This window comes from Elaeis guineensis, chromosome 15 (genome assembly GCF_000442705.2).
Source record: "Elaeis guineensis isolate ETL-2024a chromosome 15, EG11, whole genome shotgun sequence".
Lineage (NCBI taxonomy): Eukaryota > Viridiplantae > Streptophyta > Magnoliopsida > Arecales > Arecaceae > Elaeis > Elaeis guineensis.
This window is the reverse complement of record NC_026007.2, coordinates 46,958,149-46,975,382: the sequence shown is the minus strand read 5'-3', so window position 1 is coordinate 46,975,382 and position 17,234 is coordinate 46,958,149. Positions and strand designations below refer to the sequence as shown.

General features: G+C 36.7%; 2 protein-coding genes across 3 annotated transcripts in view; both read right to left on the bottom strand.

Annotated features, from left to right (window-relative positions):
• LOC105032341 (uncharacterized) overlaps positions 1-13,851 on the bottom strand; it is a 42,447-nt gene extending 28,596 nt beyond the window's left edge. The window contains exons 1-3 of one of the 2 annotated variants that reach the window (XM_029260994.2): positions 13,691-13,741; positions 12,587-12,676; positions 9,183-9,397 (exon numbers count right to left, since the gene is read on the bottom strand). In XM_029260994.2, the coding sequence (XP_029116827.1) occupies positions 9,183-9,236 (54 nt within the window). In that variant the 5' untranslated portion in view covers positions 9,237-9,397; positions 12,587-12,676; positions 13,691-13,741. Of the gene's footprint in view, positions 1-9,182; positions 9,398-12,586; positions 12,677-13,690 lie in introns of both variants that reach the window. The other variant, XM_010906772.4, reaches the window with a different exon arrangement.
• Positions 3,195-5,475, bottom strand: LOC140853947 (uncharacterized). Its single transcript, XM_073248980.1, has 2 exons — positions 3,582-5,475; positions 3,195-3,493 (listed from the first exon to the last, which is right to left on the bottom strand). The coding sequence occupies exon 1, from the start codon at positions 5,103-5,105 to the stop codon at positions 4,410-4,412; it is 696 nt and encodes a 231-aa protein (XP_073105081.1). The 5' UTR covers positions 5,106-5,475; the 3' UTR covers positions 3,195-3,493; positions 3,582-4,409.
• Positions 13,852-17,234: the final 3,383 nt, after the last annotated feature.

Genomic DNA, 17,234 nt, shown 5'->3' with positions numbered 1-17,234 from the left:
TGCAGTTTCCACCATCCGACAAACTTCAGCGGCCCCTCCGTCAGCTACGCCTCCCTCCGATACGTCACTCCCCTCCTCTCTCTTTCTCGCTCGTTTAAAAGCCCTATCGAGCAACAGTCGAGCCGTGAAGACTTCCACAGCCCTCCGGTGCCGCAGCGGGCTACCGCCGACCTCCGACAGCATCTGCTCCCTCTCCCTCTCCTCTCTCTCTTCCTCTCTTTTCCTCTTCCTCCTCCGGTATACCGCTTTTTCTGGCCGAACCGTCCCGATTTTCCGTCAGTCCAGCTCGGTACGAGTATATCGGCCGGTTCGGATCGATACGAAATTTTTTGATTTAGACCACTAAGATCTTTTCCTCAATATTGATTTTAATCTAAACAATGAACCTAAACCATTAAAGCTTTCATTGTCTTACCTAGAGAGCACATGTAGACAAGTCTATGCTTAACCTGTCATGGGCTCCTTGACTTCCCAAAATCACGACAATGTAGTGCAACAAATGCAACTCTTGCCTATGAGATAAGAAGCTCTTTCAAAAAGGTGTATACCATCTCTGCACTAGCACAAGTTTTTTTGAACCAAACTCCTGCATAAAGAGATTTTTCACTGTAGCAACCAGCATTTTTAAAACCAGACCAGACCGGCCAATTTGATCAATTTAACCAAAAATCCCTCGCCCGTCCAATCCGATTCACAAAATATTTTAAAAATGGTCAAAACTCGATCAACCCAGGAGCACTAGATGATCCGATCAAATCGGATCATCAATCCAATTTGACCCTTTTTTTTTTACATCGACTTGTACACCATCCCAATGGGCAATGAAACCCAAGAATTTGCCCTCTCCTCCCTCCCACCCTGCCCCTCCCACAAACTTGCACCATTTCCCTCTCTAAAACCCTCAAACTAGAGATCTAATGCTCGTGATCCCTCCACTAGTACCCTACTATGGAGATCTTCGGCCTCAGCCTCAAGATCCTCTACCATTTTTGGATCCACAAGAGCAAGCAAGCAAAGGAGAGAGAGCAAGAGAGAGAGTGGAAAAGGGAGTAAAAGATTGACCTTTTCTATGAACTCAAAAATTCTCTCCTTTTGCTCTCTCTCTCCCTCCCCCTTTTCCCAGCCTCCTTTCTGGCTATGGCTTACTTGGCCCCTCTCTCACTTCATGGCCCTTTGGGAGGAGCCGACATCATCCCCATAGATGTCAAAGTAGTTCAACCTCACAAAGGTGATCTCGCTTACAAGCATTGCCACCATTGTCTCAATCCAGCTCGATGACTCAATGCTCCCACTAATGGATGCTGATTGCCCACCATAGAACACCGGCATGACCCACGACGAGCGCCCCCACCCCCAAAGGACTTGGGGAGGCTTGCTGTCAAGGTTTGCTGTACCGGTACCGGACGGCATGCCGATGCCGGACCGGTACGGTACCGTACCGACATACGATATGCCCAGACGTACCGGTCCGATACTGGTACACAAAATTTTTTTCGATTTTTAATTTTTTTTGAATTTTTAAAGTTAATAATTGATAAATACAACCTCAATATGGCATTATATTGCATATTATTGACATATTTGGATTCAATTTGGAGTTAGGTTGCGGTACAAAGACTCTTGATCCAAAATTTCAAATATATATTTATTTACATTATATTTCAACTATATCATCTTAAAACTAAAAAAAATATATAAAATACGCATTAAAATGTACCTAAATATTTAAGTACAAAGCGCAATAACTGATATACGAATCTTAAGATATACTCTGCATTTAATTTCTTGTCGAGTGTCTGTGACGTTCGTAGATGTCTGGATCATCAACATAGTCTGAAGGGACATCAGTCCAACCTTCTAGCCAAGCTACACCATACTCTCGAATATTCATCATCCCATAAGGCATCCTCTCTGGATTGTAAGACATCTCAGACCTCTCGCTAAAATTCTGACTCTGAGAAGTATCCTCGAGGTAATGGTACGGTTGTGGAGGAGCCCATCCAAATATGCCAGTAGCAAAATCTGATCCATAAGATGCTCCAGGCTGCATAGGGTAGTAACCACTAAAAGATGATACCTCGGATGCACCATATGCATATGAATCATAAGGTGACTGTAGATAATAAATAGGATCCATAATGCGAGGATGATCCAGATACATCCATGGACCCTACTCCACGTGCAAGATCGTCCGCAGCTGCATCATGTGCTAGACGACCTCTAGGAGACCGTCGTCTATATGAAATCGGCTCCCCATGATCTCTACTGACTCGTCCACCATGATCCCTATCTTGTGTGACATGCGTAAACTGAGACTCACCGGTGAATCGAATATCACCCTGTGGCTGTCTCATAAACGGTGGTCTCTTGTCTTCCAGTTCCTTCCTGATCATCAGATCCATGGCTACTACTACCAGTATCATCATCACTCTCCCTAGTGTCCGTATCTGAACCAGATAGCTCCTGTACTCTCGAGAGTGGTGCACGTACAACTGTCTTTTTTTTTTCCTCTTTGTACCCCTCTGTGACTGAGTTTCCTGTGATTGGGAGGATGGATGCCTTCTTGCTGGCTGCCGGGAGGATCGTCTATACATCTCTCGCTCGAATCTCTGAGAAGATGTATCGGATAACGAGTCATGTGATGAATGAGTCCCTTGTGTCCCCTCAGACTGTAGCTGATCAGCTGGAACCCTATGTGGAATATTTTTTTCTGCCCATTGCCCTGGATCCACCCTAATCTCCCTCGCCACCACACTGACTGGTCGTGGAGGGGATCCTGGCTCATCAAGCTCTGACTCCTGCTGCTGACCTGCAAGCCATCCGACGATCGGATCATCATCCTCGTCGGCATAATCATCCAGCATCGGATCAATGTACTTCAACTGAACTTCCTCCTGAATATATTTTAACCTCAACCTCAGATTGTAGTGAACATATACAAGATCATCGAGGCATTTTTGTGTCAAACGATTTCTCTGTTTGCTGTGGATAAGGACGAAAGTGGACCAATTACGCTCACAGCAACTAGCAGAGACCGTCTGAGAAAGAATACGGACAGCCATATGTCTCAAATTTTCTGCTGACGTTCCAAAATGAATCCACCATTCAGCTACAAAAGCAAAATTACATATCAAATTTGATGATATTATTAAGCAAAATTACATATCAATCTACATTGCTCATTATTGATATGTAATTTATCTGGATTCATCTGCTTTTTACTTACGACAGCTGATGGGACTCCAAAACTGTCTGATCCCTCTCTAAACTGTTTCGTCTGAAATAAAATATATTTATTATTTATAAATATATCAGATCGAATTCAGTTGAATAATTACATCTGTTTTAAACTAGCATACCTCTTGCAGACACAACGACGCGATTTTTGGATCGAACACCATCTTATATATGACATTGCGAAGAGCAGCAAAAAGCTCGCTATCCATATCTATCCCCGAAATAGTATACTGAAATCTCGAATTCAAGTAATAAGCTGCAGATAAATTTTAAGACTGATTAAGCACAATTTTATTTTTATGCTTCGAAAAAATATTTTAAAACATTCTTGAATCCAAACTTACTAGCTAGATGCAAATCTCTGCCCATCTGATAGTCCCAACGGCGCTCAATAATGTTAATGAATTCTTGAGCATGCTTAGGATCATTCTCACTGATCTGTTTCTTTGTCCTCTCCATCATGTAATATAGGAAGCCCATCTGGGGGTATCTCTCGCTGTCCACAGCGCGAAGCACCTCATATAAAGGCTTGATAGCCTTCACTATCTTCTCAGCCCGCTACCAAAATGACTGACTCGTCATCAAGTTCTCCACACGACTTCCATCAGTGCCGGCCCTCGCATATCTGCTCTCCTGCCACTCGGCACTGACAAACATCTGACGTAGGGTTGTTTTCTTCTGAAGAAGACTATCAAGTACTATGTAGTTGGTAGCAAACCGTGTGATACCCGATCGTAAGATCTCCCCCCAATATACGTCCGCATCAATGAAAGAACCCATATGTGGTTGTAGATGAATCTAGTAATGATCTGGGCAATCTCCACTACCTGCTGCACCCTGCGAATCTTTCCGATATCCATTAATATAAGATCAATGCAATGTGCAGCACATGGAGTCCAGTATATCTGCGGTCGCTGCTCCATCAACAACTCTCCGGCAGTCTTATATTGTGGTCCGTTATCTGTGATGACCTGCACAACATGCTGCTCACCCACTGAATCAATCACCTCCTCCATCAGACCAAGGATATATGTGGCATCGTGCATCTTATCTGAAGCATCGATTGATTTGTAAAAAAATACTTTTCCATCACAATATGTCAAAAAATTAATGATGCTCTGTCTAGTAGGACCTGTCCAACCATTACACATCACTGTCAGACCGTATGTAGGTCATTTATTTTTATAAGAAGCAATCAATCTCTGCAGATCCTCCTTATTACTGTCAAGAAGCTGACCATAGATGTCCTTAAGTCCTGAAGGATCTACACCCTGACCGGCAGTCTCTATAGCTGAAATAACAGATCGGTAGTAAGGATTGGCTGCTGCATTTGCTGGAATATGGCTGAAATGAAACCATGATCCAATAGCTCGCCACATATCCTTCTTCTTATCTTTTTTCAGCATACTGTCAATTCTCTTCTGCTTTGAATCCTTGCTAGGCAAAGCATGTGGATCCAAATCCTGAATGCTGGCTCCTACTGGAATATCTCTGGAGGACCTCCTCCTACTGCCAAAAACTCCCAATAAAGAAAACATGCTACGTCTGCTCCCTCTACCACCAGGCTCTCTGACTGAGGTAGTCCTCCTTAACTCGAATTCTCCCCTACCAGTCGCTGATCCAGATCCTGATTCGTAATATGATGGTCCGAATCGCTCTCTGTACCGGGCCATCTCCTCCTGCTGGTACTGATCCGTCAAGCTCGCCTGAATGGCAGCCTCAATCTGTGCCTCATCATCTGGAGCAGAAGCCTCCTCTGACTCTCTAGAGTGATAAGAAGGTGACTCTGCAGCTCGACAGTCTACTTCGGTCTTTTTCTGCTTTACCCTTTCCTTCGCTGCTTTTGAATCAGCAAAATGCTTTTTCATCAATTGTCAGACCTCTTGCGGACATTTCTGACACATGAACACATCAGGATAACCACCAGCCAGATGCTGCTTCAACCTAATCACCCCTCCTCCCTTGAACTCTGTGTTGCACCATTTGCATCTCCAATGATGTCGAGCCGAGAGCATCTCGTCATGATCCCAACCGATGTCACGCTCTGGATCTTTTTTCTTACTCATTTCTGCAGGTATAACAAAATACTAATTATTTTGAATTACCTATAATATAACACTAATTACATATATTTTTTATTTGATAATATTTTTTACTATTTAAATATTTACAAAAAGAATTTCAAAAAAATCTCAAGTTAGATTCAAATATTTCAATTATTTTGAATCATTCTAAACATTATTCTCAATTTCAAAACTAACACTGATTTTTTATTTTTTTAATTTTTTAATAATTTTTATATAAATAAATATATACTATAAAATAGCTGATTAATTAAAGTGAACAAACGTCATGCTCTAAATTTTTTTCTTATAAATATATGCAAGTACAACAAAACACGATAGTTTAACGATAATTAAAATAATTATATATAATTTTAAAATAATTTTAAAATAATTTTAATAATTATTTTAAAAATTATAAATTCAAAATAAATATGTTATATGCTTCAAATAATATTTTTAAATTAACTAAAATATAACACTATTTTTATATTTTTTTATTTTATAATTAAATTTTTTAATTTAAATAATTAAAAAAATATTTTTTTTATTTCAAATATTTGAAAAAAAATAAAATTAGATTTAAGTAGCTTGAATCATTCTAAACATGATTCAAAAACTCTTGATTTTTTTTCTAAAATTTATTTTTTTAAATTTTTAAATAAATAAATATTTAAAAATATTTAAAAAATATATAATTAATGAAAATTAACAATTTTGATGTCATCGTGTAGATCTTCCAAAGATCTATCACATATAATTAAATCATACCAAAATCACAAGATTTTGACATGATTTTCTCTTATTTTCATTTTCTCATTCTTATCCTATTTTTAACAAAAATAAAAAAAAATATTTATTAAGAAAATAACATATTATCTTACCTCCGGCCAAAGATCAGTCTCTCCTCGAACCACTCTTACAATTTGACGGAGTTTTTTCTTTTTTTTCTAATTTTTCGAAGGTCTCAACGGTTTCGTTGAGACCTTCATAAGCTTCAGGTCCTCGGAAGTTCTCTAAGACTTCTCAGAGAACTCTTAACAGGCTCAATGATTTAAAAAGTCTCCGACCCCTCTCCCCTCCCCACTTTATTCATGTGGGCATGTCAGTACGGTTCGGTTCACGCCGAACCGAACTGAACCGATCCACACCGTCCGATTTTGGGCAGTATGGATGCGAATCGGACCGAACCGAGCGATTCGGGACGGTTCGGAGAATATTTCGAAAAAAGATCCGAACCGGACCAGTAAACTACCGGTCCGGCTCGGTACGCCTCGTACCGGGCAGTTCGGCCCGATACGGCGAACCCTGCTTGCTGTTGTATTGTTTCTATCCTCATTTTAGTAGTTGCTTGCAACCATTCCAGCTAACAATTGGATTAGGAGTGGAGCAGGAACTTTTCTTTTTTTCCTGATTTTTTCTTTTTTTAATTTTTGAAAAAATAATGACATCTTGCCGATGTCATGAATCGGACCGGTTAGACTAATCGATCTAAGAATTAGATAGCAAGGTTTTAAAACCGATAGATCACAAGTGTTCCAATTTTTCTATGGAACAGAACGTGCCACTATCCTACCCCATCCCGACACCTGAGACAGAAAATGTCCCAAGACATCCCGATCGGAACGTTAAGATGCTAGCGGGATAGCCTTGTCTCAACACATGAATGGTACCCCATCCCGGTATCCCGCGAGATGTCCCACTGGGACCTGAATCGATAGCTTGTTAATTTGCTGCCTGGTCCAATTTTATAAGCACGAATAGAAACTCGAACATCTACTTCCCCCATGTTACTATTGCTTCTTGTTCTCATATCAAGCCTTGCACATTAATCTAAAATACCAAAACATTAACCAATTTGACCCCTTCAAAACTTTATATTAATGTTAAAACTAAGGCATCATACAAGATTGCATAGAATTAAAGACAAAAAAAATGATAACAAAAATACTAGAAAATAAATTGGAAGTGATGAGAGAAATATCAAGAACTTAGATCATTTCTTTAATACAAAATTTATCAATATTGAAGAGGAAAAACTTTATATAAAATAACTGTATAATTACTTTGAAAACGAAAAATCTGATGGATGATGTCCCCAATTTATTTTAAAGACAAATAAGACCAAGCATTTAAAAAGTGTAAGATCTACCCTTACCTAGTATTGGAGTTTCCAATGGCAATAAATCTCAGTCCAAGGTTTTAAGTCCCATTAGGATGGAGGGCGTCCCAACCATCCTGTCCCATTCCTATGAGAAAATAAAACCAGGATGGGTTTGGCATGCTGAAACACATCCATGCAGAGAGAGAAGAAGAAAGAGGAAAGAAAGGAAGCAAAGATGAAGAAAAAAAGAAGTATTTCCATCTTAAACTTTCTATATATGCATATTTCAAGAAAGGGCCACATTTATAAACATTATGCATGGAAGAAGTATCTTCATTTATACATTGGCCAAGAGGTGAATGACAAATTGAAATTATGCCAACCTTAATCTCTTACCCTTTACTTATTTCATGCATGCATTAACCATTTATATTCAAGAGGACATCCTTTGGTGTGGTATTTATGCCAAATTGTGTCCTTGGTGCATTTTCTGTAAAAATCAAGTCTTCACTGATAAATTGGAGAAGAGACAAAAGTTAAATCAATATCACAGCAGAAAATAAAGGTTCATAATTTAGTTGGAAGAAAATAGCAAACATGGAATGCAACTGTATGGAGAGTTTGTGTAATATTGAGGGCATCGAATCAAGGGACATGTAGTTCTCTTGTTACATCTTCGCAACCTAGTTTCATTATAAGGAACAAAGAGGAGATGGCAAGTATGCCTCAAACATAATGGAGAATCAGATTCGATAAAGTGGAGATCTGCATTTATAATGCTGCAGTTGCATAAGCAACTACATGATTATAATATTTTACTAAAAAAAATACATGATTATAATAGAAATAGAATGTTGGTAGTTATCATTATAAACAAGGTTTTAGATCCCTTGGCATAGGGCTGTCCCAATTTTTCATAGAATGGGATGCGCTGCCGTCCTGTCCCATCCCAACACTTGGGACAGGGGATGCCCCAAGATGGCCCAATTGGAATGCTGGGACGTTAGTGGGACACCCTGTCCCGACACATGGGATGGTACCCCATCCCTTGTCCCACGGGACGTTCCCCCGAGACATGAATCCTTGATTATAAAGCTGATTTTATATATTATTGATCATAACATTCAGCAATAAAGAGGGAAATGATCACAATATCAGTGTGGTAGGAGTGCATTGTATAAGTATGAAGCTAATGAGCAATACTATTGAAAGACAGCTGTGGAAGAAGCACCAGAGATGATTCGGTCATGAATCAGCATAGGTCAAAGGTAATAGCAGTGAGGAAGAGATCTTCAAGCCAAGGAGTGAACAGAAGAGTTAAAAATAGAAAAAAATATAAGTAGCAAAGAGGTATATAAACATGTCCTCTTTTTTTGACAAAATATAAACATGTTCAACTTCGAGGGTTTCAATGTTAAAAAAGAACCAGAGACAAGGTAGAAAACATGCAGCCAACACTACATAACTGGACAAAGCTTATTGTGCTGTGTTTATTCAAATACACAAATATCTAGAGTTGTATATTTCCCAATCTGCATGAAAATTGCATGTGAAGGGAAATGCATGAAAGTAGGTAATTACACAAAAATGTATATTGAAACTCAACCGCACCAAAGTGCATCAGAATGAAACCTGGACCCCCACTTATCCACGTATACAACCAAATTCTAATCTGGAGACACATGCAAATTTGCTTTGACATAAACCAGACTCACTTTTTACATGTAAATTCAATGAGAGGATGCAAAACAAGAATATCAACAAACAACAGAACTTACAGGCTCCAAAGGTCTTGGCATTTCTTGTTGCCCAACATTTGCAGTGCTTGGCATGCACCAGACATGCAATAGATCTGCTGATGGGATTTTTGTGGGATCAACCGCTCCTGTGAATGAATTCAAACATTGCAAACCACCATCATTCCAACCATAACCGGTTCCCCCTCCAGCAACACCTTCAACTGGTGGCACAACAAAATTTTGCAAGTTTCCACCTGATATGGACAAGTTTGAGCATCATTCAACTTTTATAGAAAAAAAAAATGGAGTTAATACAGCTTCCCTGAAAACAAAATAAAACAAGTTTGCTCTTGACATACAAGGAAAACAAATGCTAATCTTTATCTAAATGAAAGAGGGGATTCATCATTATCAAAATTGAGAAGAGAACAAAAGATACAAATAACATCTGAAATAGAGATCCTATTTCTTTAAGTTAAAAAAAATAAGATGTTGAAAATAACAATACAGATGTTGAACACTAGACTTAGTTTGATGGAGAGCAGTTGAATCTAGCGCACAAGAGTGAAGTACAGAAAAGAGAAGTGCAAAAAAAAAAGGAACAAGATGAAAGAATTATGCAATATAGCAGTTAAACCAGACCATGTGTGTTTTCAATGGAAGACACATGGTATAAACATGCTTTGAAGTCTAAACATAAATAAACCTGAATTTTATTTTTTCTGGGTTTTTCATTTCAGACCCATTTGATCATAAAACAGCCTGGAAGTCTAACCTTAACTAGAGGGCATGTAATAGAATAAATGCCTACCTGAGCATTTTCTTGAATTTACTGTTTTACACTTTTACTCAAGAGTCCCCACTTTAACACAGTTTCAAATTTTTGTTGTCCTTTGGCACTATCTTTATCAGAAAATGGTTTCAAATTCTTGTCATGTGTTGTTCTCTCAAAGAGTTGAGAAATTTCCCATTGGATATAGGTGTAAAAATATGTGGTCAAAGGTAGTACCTGAAGGGTGGTTGGATAGCACCACAGCATATGTAACTGCTGCTTTATTGCATCCTAGGCAAGGCACTTGGGCTAAGCAAGACAGCCACTGAAACACATAAGCTGGCACCTAGACATGCATGAGAGCACCTAAGGCCACCTAGTACTTGGTTAGCCACTTTGATTATAGCCCACCACTTAGAGGCATGTCTTTGAAAGACAGACAAATACACACACACACACACACACACACACACACACAAAGAGAGAGAGAGAGAGAAAGAGAGTAAAGCTAGAACACTATCTTTTACATTTTTCCATGCATTATCAACTGGAAATCAATGGTAGCCCTCCAAAAATAAAAACTCACACAAAAAATCATTTGTTTTGGAGGTCACCTACCTAATACATATGCATCAAGTGGATAGTTTTAAATTTTTAATGGTATCACCCAGTGCTTTGATTTGATTTATTGTTTAGGAGTATCAAAATCAAGTGAATTCTAGCTTGTATGTGTTTTAAGATGTTTAGATTAAAATCAACAATTTGGATTCTCAAATTACATGACCTGCAATGTTGTTTAACTCCCTAAATAATATTGCAATTGCCCATTATCCACTTGATGGATATGCAAGAGACCTGAAATACTTGATTTTGGTTTCTAGGCAATTTGAAGATTGAAAATCAGGATTTTGAAAGGCCAACACTAATATTATGTTGATAGCATGAGGCCAAGCCTTACCAATAGTACATAAGGGTTACAATACATATATATAAACTAACATGTGCAGACATGTATCTGCAGACACACAAATATAAATATCTATAAACACACGTATGCATATAAACCCATGGATAGCACACATACATATAACAGTAGTTTAGAAATAAAGTTCTAAGATTTACACCAATCACAGTACGTAAAATATATTCTTCTTTCACAAGCAACTCCTTTTACTGTCTTCCAAATTATATTTTAATTAAGCAGCAAGATATGTACATATACAAATGTGTCATTGCTTTTACATCACAAACAACCACTCATTGCAGACTTGTTTCTCTTTGAATCAATCTTATGCACATTCCATCCATTAAATACAATTTTTCTTGTTGGAATTTTTCATGGATTAATTGACATTATAGGCACCTGGTTGTAGAATGTTTATATGGTGCTCTTGAGTCTTAGAAAAATATTATTTGTTGAAGTTTCAGATTGGATTGTTTGGAAACTTCGAACCTACACGTAAAACTATGATTGTAATATTTATATAATTTTATGGGTATTTTGCATGTATACCCTCTCAAACATTTAAATTTACATAAATACCCTTTCAAAATTAATATCTGCATGTATACCCTCATAAAATACTTTTTTTAACATATGTACCCATATCATCTAACACCACTAAAATTAACGGTTTAAAAACTTAAAATGACTAAAATATCCTTATGGATAGATGTGCAAAAAAAAAATCTATAAGGATATATATGCAAATAATAATTTTATAAGGGTATTTACGTAAATTTGAATATTTGGAAGGGTATACACGCAAAAAATTCTTATCATAAATACACCTCTCTTGATTTGTTAATTCTTTCCTTATTCTAATAGAGAAAAATTAACATATACAAATAAAATAATAAATTTACTTAATTTATTAATTTATATAGATAAAATGATCTTTTTATCAAATGATAGATCAAAATTATTTTATCTAAAACATAAACAGATCATAACAATTCATGTTTCCTCTAATATATAATAATATGCTTCTAGCAAAAATATCTAAATCAGATATTAGATGAATAGCTTGTACATTTGCATAGAATGGACATAATTGTGAATTTGACATTATGTAATAATAAAAATTTATAATCTTATTATATTTTATTTTAAAAAATTTTATCAAAAATATCTTTGTGAACTGTATAAGGTATATCATGTTGTTATAAGATGGATATAATCGTCCCATCTTGCATAAAAATAAAATACAATATAATATTCTAATATATAAAATATTATATAATATCATCATCGTGTTGTTATATTATGTAATATGTTACTACATTGTAGAGTAAGAGAGCCTGAATCCATCTAGATAAAATAGATAAAAATTAAATTAAAATTTTTTGCATATATATCCTTCTAAACATTTAAATTTGCATGAATATCCTCATGAAATTACTATTTGTATATATACCCTTACAAATTTTTTTTTTGTACATGTACCCATAAGGATATTTTAATCATTTAAATTTTAATCCATTAATTTTTTAACGACGTTAAATGATGTGAGTACATATGTAAAAAAAAAAAAGAAGGATATACATGCAAAACAAGTATTTTATAAAGGTGTACATACAAATATCAATTTTGAAAGGATATTCACGTAAATTTGAATGTTTAGGAGGATATACACACAAAAAATCTTAATTTTATAATGTATTCACTTGCCTAGCTACCAAGAGCCTTTGATCCCAGGATTTCCAAAGGTCTCTTAGCTCCACACTTACAGCTGCCTAAATTGCTTGATAATCCCAGTATCTGAAGCAAAGGAAAAATTGAGGAAAAAGCATTTAACCTGACATCTAGAAGGCTTATCTTGTAAATCTATTGACCCACTATAATACTCTAAGATGCTTATCACAAAATGCACGATACAAGATTACATACATGATGATTGTCAAATTCCTATATGCAACAAGAAGGCCAGCTAGCAATGAGTATATTTGGAAGATCTTCATGACAGCATTTCACACATTCCAAATAGCTAGCCTATTCATGAAAATTTTTCTTGCCTCTTCCTGCAATCGTCCAAAAGCAAGTACCAGAGCAAATATTGTCATGTAGTATCTTTCAATCATTTTTAAAGGACTAGAGAATCATTTCATTATATTTTTTCCATCTTGTGGTATTTCCTGCTAAGGCTTCTAAACAAGCCCTAAATGTTTGAAGAAAAACCCAGTGAGATTCTAAGCTAAAATGGATGAAAATCGTGAAAAATTAATTGGAAAAGGTGACAATAACAAAACATGTCATCCTCTATAGGGAAGGAATAGGAACTAGGATTTGGTAATACCAACCTCAACCACACAATTAATAAAGAATTTTTGCTTTTCAGATAAAGCACATAATCTTTTCCAAAGAAACAACACCCAGCCAAGCCAATAACCAGAACTCACCGCCTCAACAGGTAAAACTTAATTTCAAAGATCAAAGAAACGTTCAAAAAGGTAAAAAAAGCTGAAACTGAGATAAAAATACGACAATTAACCAATACAGCAACAGAAGGACAACAATAACCGGCAATCTTACTGCTGGAATCATATCCTTCAATCACATAAACATTGCGATTTTTCCATTGAAAACAATCAATCAATCAACGAAATTTAGTTCACAGATCTTTCCAACCAATTCGCGAAACCGTCATTCCATACAGTGATACTCATCCAACTGATTCAGAAACCCTAAAGCAAAGCACAAGAAAGCCGAACAAGGGATCCAAAAAGGTACATAGAATAGAAAGAACGAAGAGACTCGCAAAATCCTAAGGCGTACCCGCGTTCTCCATCCTTCCTCTTCGATCCGGCGATCGCTAAGTAACAGTGACTCAAGTTCGGTTCGGGTGTCTCATGTCTCGTTCTCGCTACTCTATATAAGGGGAACATAAAGGCAGTTCGGATTCTCCGCAGGAACAAATTACTTGACCTGCACCGGAGATTTTAGAGTTCTGGTGATCCGAGCCCCATGAGGACATATCAGGCCAGCATGATTATTTTAGATTACTCAGAGTCGAAAAGCAAAGGGTGGTATCCATTGGCCTGTCCAGAAAGTAAAACATGAGCCGTCCATTTTGTCTAAAAAGCTCTCAGCCACATACTACTTGCGCAGGAAAATGATTTGTCTGATCCAGCCATATTTACTACAAAATAGAATAATTTATTATAATTTAAATTAAAAAAAATTATAAAAACATCTCACTAGTTTAGCCAATTTTACGAACATTCTCTTGGTGTTAAAAAAAATTTTTACTAGTTCCTTCGACCAATGCGATCTAACGACTCATCCAGCACCCAACAGCCTTAGTTTGTTATGTTGAAAAACAAAAGTATCCTCCTCCTCACCATTCTTCAAAGTTCTTTCCTTTTCTTCTTAATTACATCACTCCAAATCAATCTTCCGCTTATATCTTCTCTTCTCTAATGATCATCCAGTATTTGCTTGCAATCATCTGGTCAGACATCTAGCCATTGCTAATGATCTTTCAATCAGTCATCCAACTATTATAAGAGACCATCTAATCTTCTTCTTTGAGCCATGAAGAGTGTATCTCCCAACTTCAAACGGTAAACCTTCTGTCTCTAATTTTCTCCTTAAAATCTTAATTTTATATTATATTCAATGCTTTATTCTATTGAAGTCTTTCAAGCTCAATTGAGCAATATGAATTATAACCTAGGTTTTACGATTAATATGCACATGCTTCTCTACTTCTATATGTATTCCTTTATTGATGTCTTGACATACTTTCTATGCATGATTTATTAGGACTTTGAGTTATGTGACCCCCTTTCTGATATGGGTGAATATCTCTCCTGTAATGCTATTAGTGAAGTGAATATTTTTACTGCACATGTGCTTTTTTATAAATACTTTTAGCTATTTTTTAATACAGCGTTCATTAGTACCAAAGAATGAGAAATTATCCTGAACTAACTGATTCAGAGCACACCAAGCCATATTGGTAGCAAATCGGGACAGTTTTGATATTCAAAATGAGAAACTGATGAAAAAAGAGAAAAAAGAAAGAGAAAAAAAGAGAAAGGATGGAGAGGGAGGAGGGAGAGAGACGGAGGGTGGCCCTCCTTGACCCTTGACAGCCCTTCAACTAGCGGTCACAGCCCTCCCTCTCGCTGCCCCTTCCTGCCTCTTCTCTCTCTTCTCCCCCACCCTCTCTACCATGTAGGACCGCACTCTGCCCCCTCCCTCCCTCCTTTTCTCTCTCCCCCCTCCCTCCCTCCTTCCTCTCTCTTTCTCTCCCCTATTCTATCTCTTCCCCACCCTCTCTGTTGTATCGGTACGAGCGTGGTATAGAGCTACACAAGGATTTATCAAATCGTGCCATTGACCAACTAGTATAAGCCCTAATATCGGCAAAATGATCCTTAATTAGTACTTAGGGTTATATGGTTTGTTTTCTTTTATTTCAATATAATGTAGTCGAAAAGCATTAGGATTTTGGATACTCGAGAAAGTGTTTTAGTTTTTTTATGCCAACCTAAAAAAAAACACCAATAGATTATATTCTAATTTTTTTATCCCTGACTAACAATCAAAAGCCAATAGAGTATGAAATAGAAAAGCTTTATAGACTTGAGTAGAGATGGCCAACCATCATCCCTACTAGTAGGCTCATAGGCTTCAATATAAAACCTCTTAGTCTTCCCATAAATGCTTCGATTTTACCTCACCATATGATAGTGGTCATGAGATCTACCTTTCTTGTGATACCCCAACCTACCTAAGGCAGGATTTTTAAAGCATCAAAATAAAATTTAAAAAAAATGGGCACGTGCTAGGAAACTGAAAATCATGATAGAAGAAAAAAATCAAAACTCACGAAGGAATTCTTTCCTTCTTCAACAAGGATTTTGATCCATTTGGAAGTTGATTTTCCTAGCCTCTAACCCTTGATTTCGCTCTCTATATAAAGGATCAGCCCTTCCCTTGAAATAGCCATCGAAAATGCCGCCATTCATTACCCTTTTTCTCTCTTTTCTTCTTGGATCACCGCTGGCTAAGCTCATTGTATTCGCCAAAAATCAGGATCATCAATCGTCGGGATGAAGGTAATGATCCTCTAAGCTTTCAATTGATCCTCCTCCACATCCCTCTAAGTCCCGGAATCACTAATTTAGGATGAACAATTGCTAAAAATTCACAAAAAAAAACTGATTTTTGGTTTTTCCTATTTTTCTGCACCTTGTTTTTGACCTTCCAATGCCATTGGCCATCATCAGTCACCAAACCTGGGTCAGTAGCCACCGTCGTGGCCTGCTTGTTCAGCCATGAGTATTTTTGGTTGAGAGGAGAGCCTCCGTTATATTGGGAATAAGAAAAAGAAGAATTTTATTGATCCATTAAGAAGAGAGGAAGAAGAAAGAGGACACAGGTCTTCTGTTCCATGAAAAAAAAAAAATAATAATAAAGGAAGAAAAGAAAAAGAGAAAAGAAAAAAAAAGAAGAGAGAGTTTCTCTCTCTTCCCTCTCTCCCTTCTCTGAGCTTGCATCTCCATGTTCTCTCTATAAAAGTCTGATTTTTTCTCTCTAGAAGTTTCACTTTGTACGAATTTTTTCTCTAAAATTATTTTTCTCTATAGAGTTTTCTCTCTTTATGATCGGTCCAGTAAAAAAAAAAAATTTCAATAATTCTGATCTGATCTTAACAAAAATAGTCCTGATCCACTGTCATCGGATAGTGTGCTAGCATCCATCTTGACCAGATTAGATACCTCTAGACTTGATCATCTATGACTTTTATTGAACAAGCGGTACACTAATTCAATTATGATTTAATTAAATCATCTTGATTAGATCAATCGGATTGTCGGACAGTATTGTTTAATTAGCCATATTCCACTTTATAAATTTCTCTCTTTTTTGATATTCTCTATGTGATTTATGAACTCAGTGAATATGATCTATTACTTTGAATCTGAGTTGATTTCAGTACAGAATTTTGAACTGCTCAATCAGTCGAACAATATATCTATTCGAGCTTTTGTTGAGTATCACAAGATCTAATCCTTGTTGATTTCTATCAAATCTTTATTATTTTAAGTCCCTAATTAAAAAAAGTTACTTGATTAAATTGATCTCCGATTGTCAATCAGTGTATCGATCTCCACTTTGATTTTTATCGAATATTACTGATCTGATCATCTTTGATCTCTGTTGAACCATCTGCTTTCTATTTTGATCATGATTTGATAAAATTGCCTTGACTAGATCGATTGGGATGTTGGATGCTATAACTTTTGCCAGCCTTATAAGAGTATCAAATCTTAAAATTTTTATTGGTTGTGGCTTAAGACTGATAGAA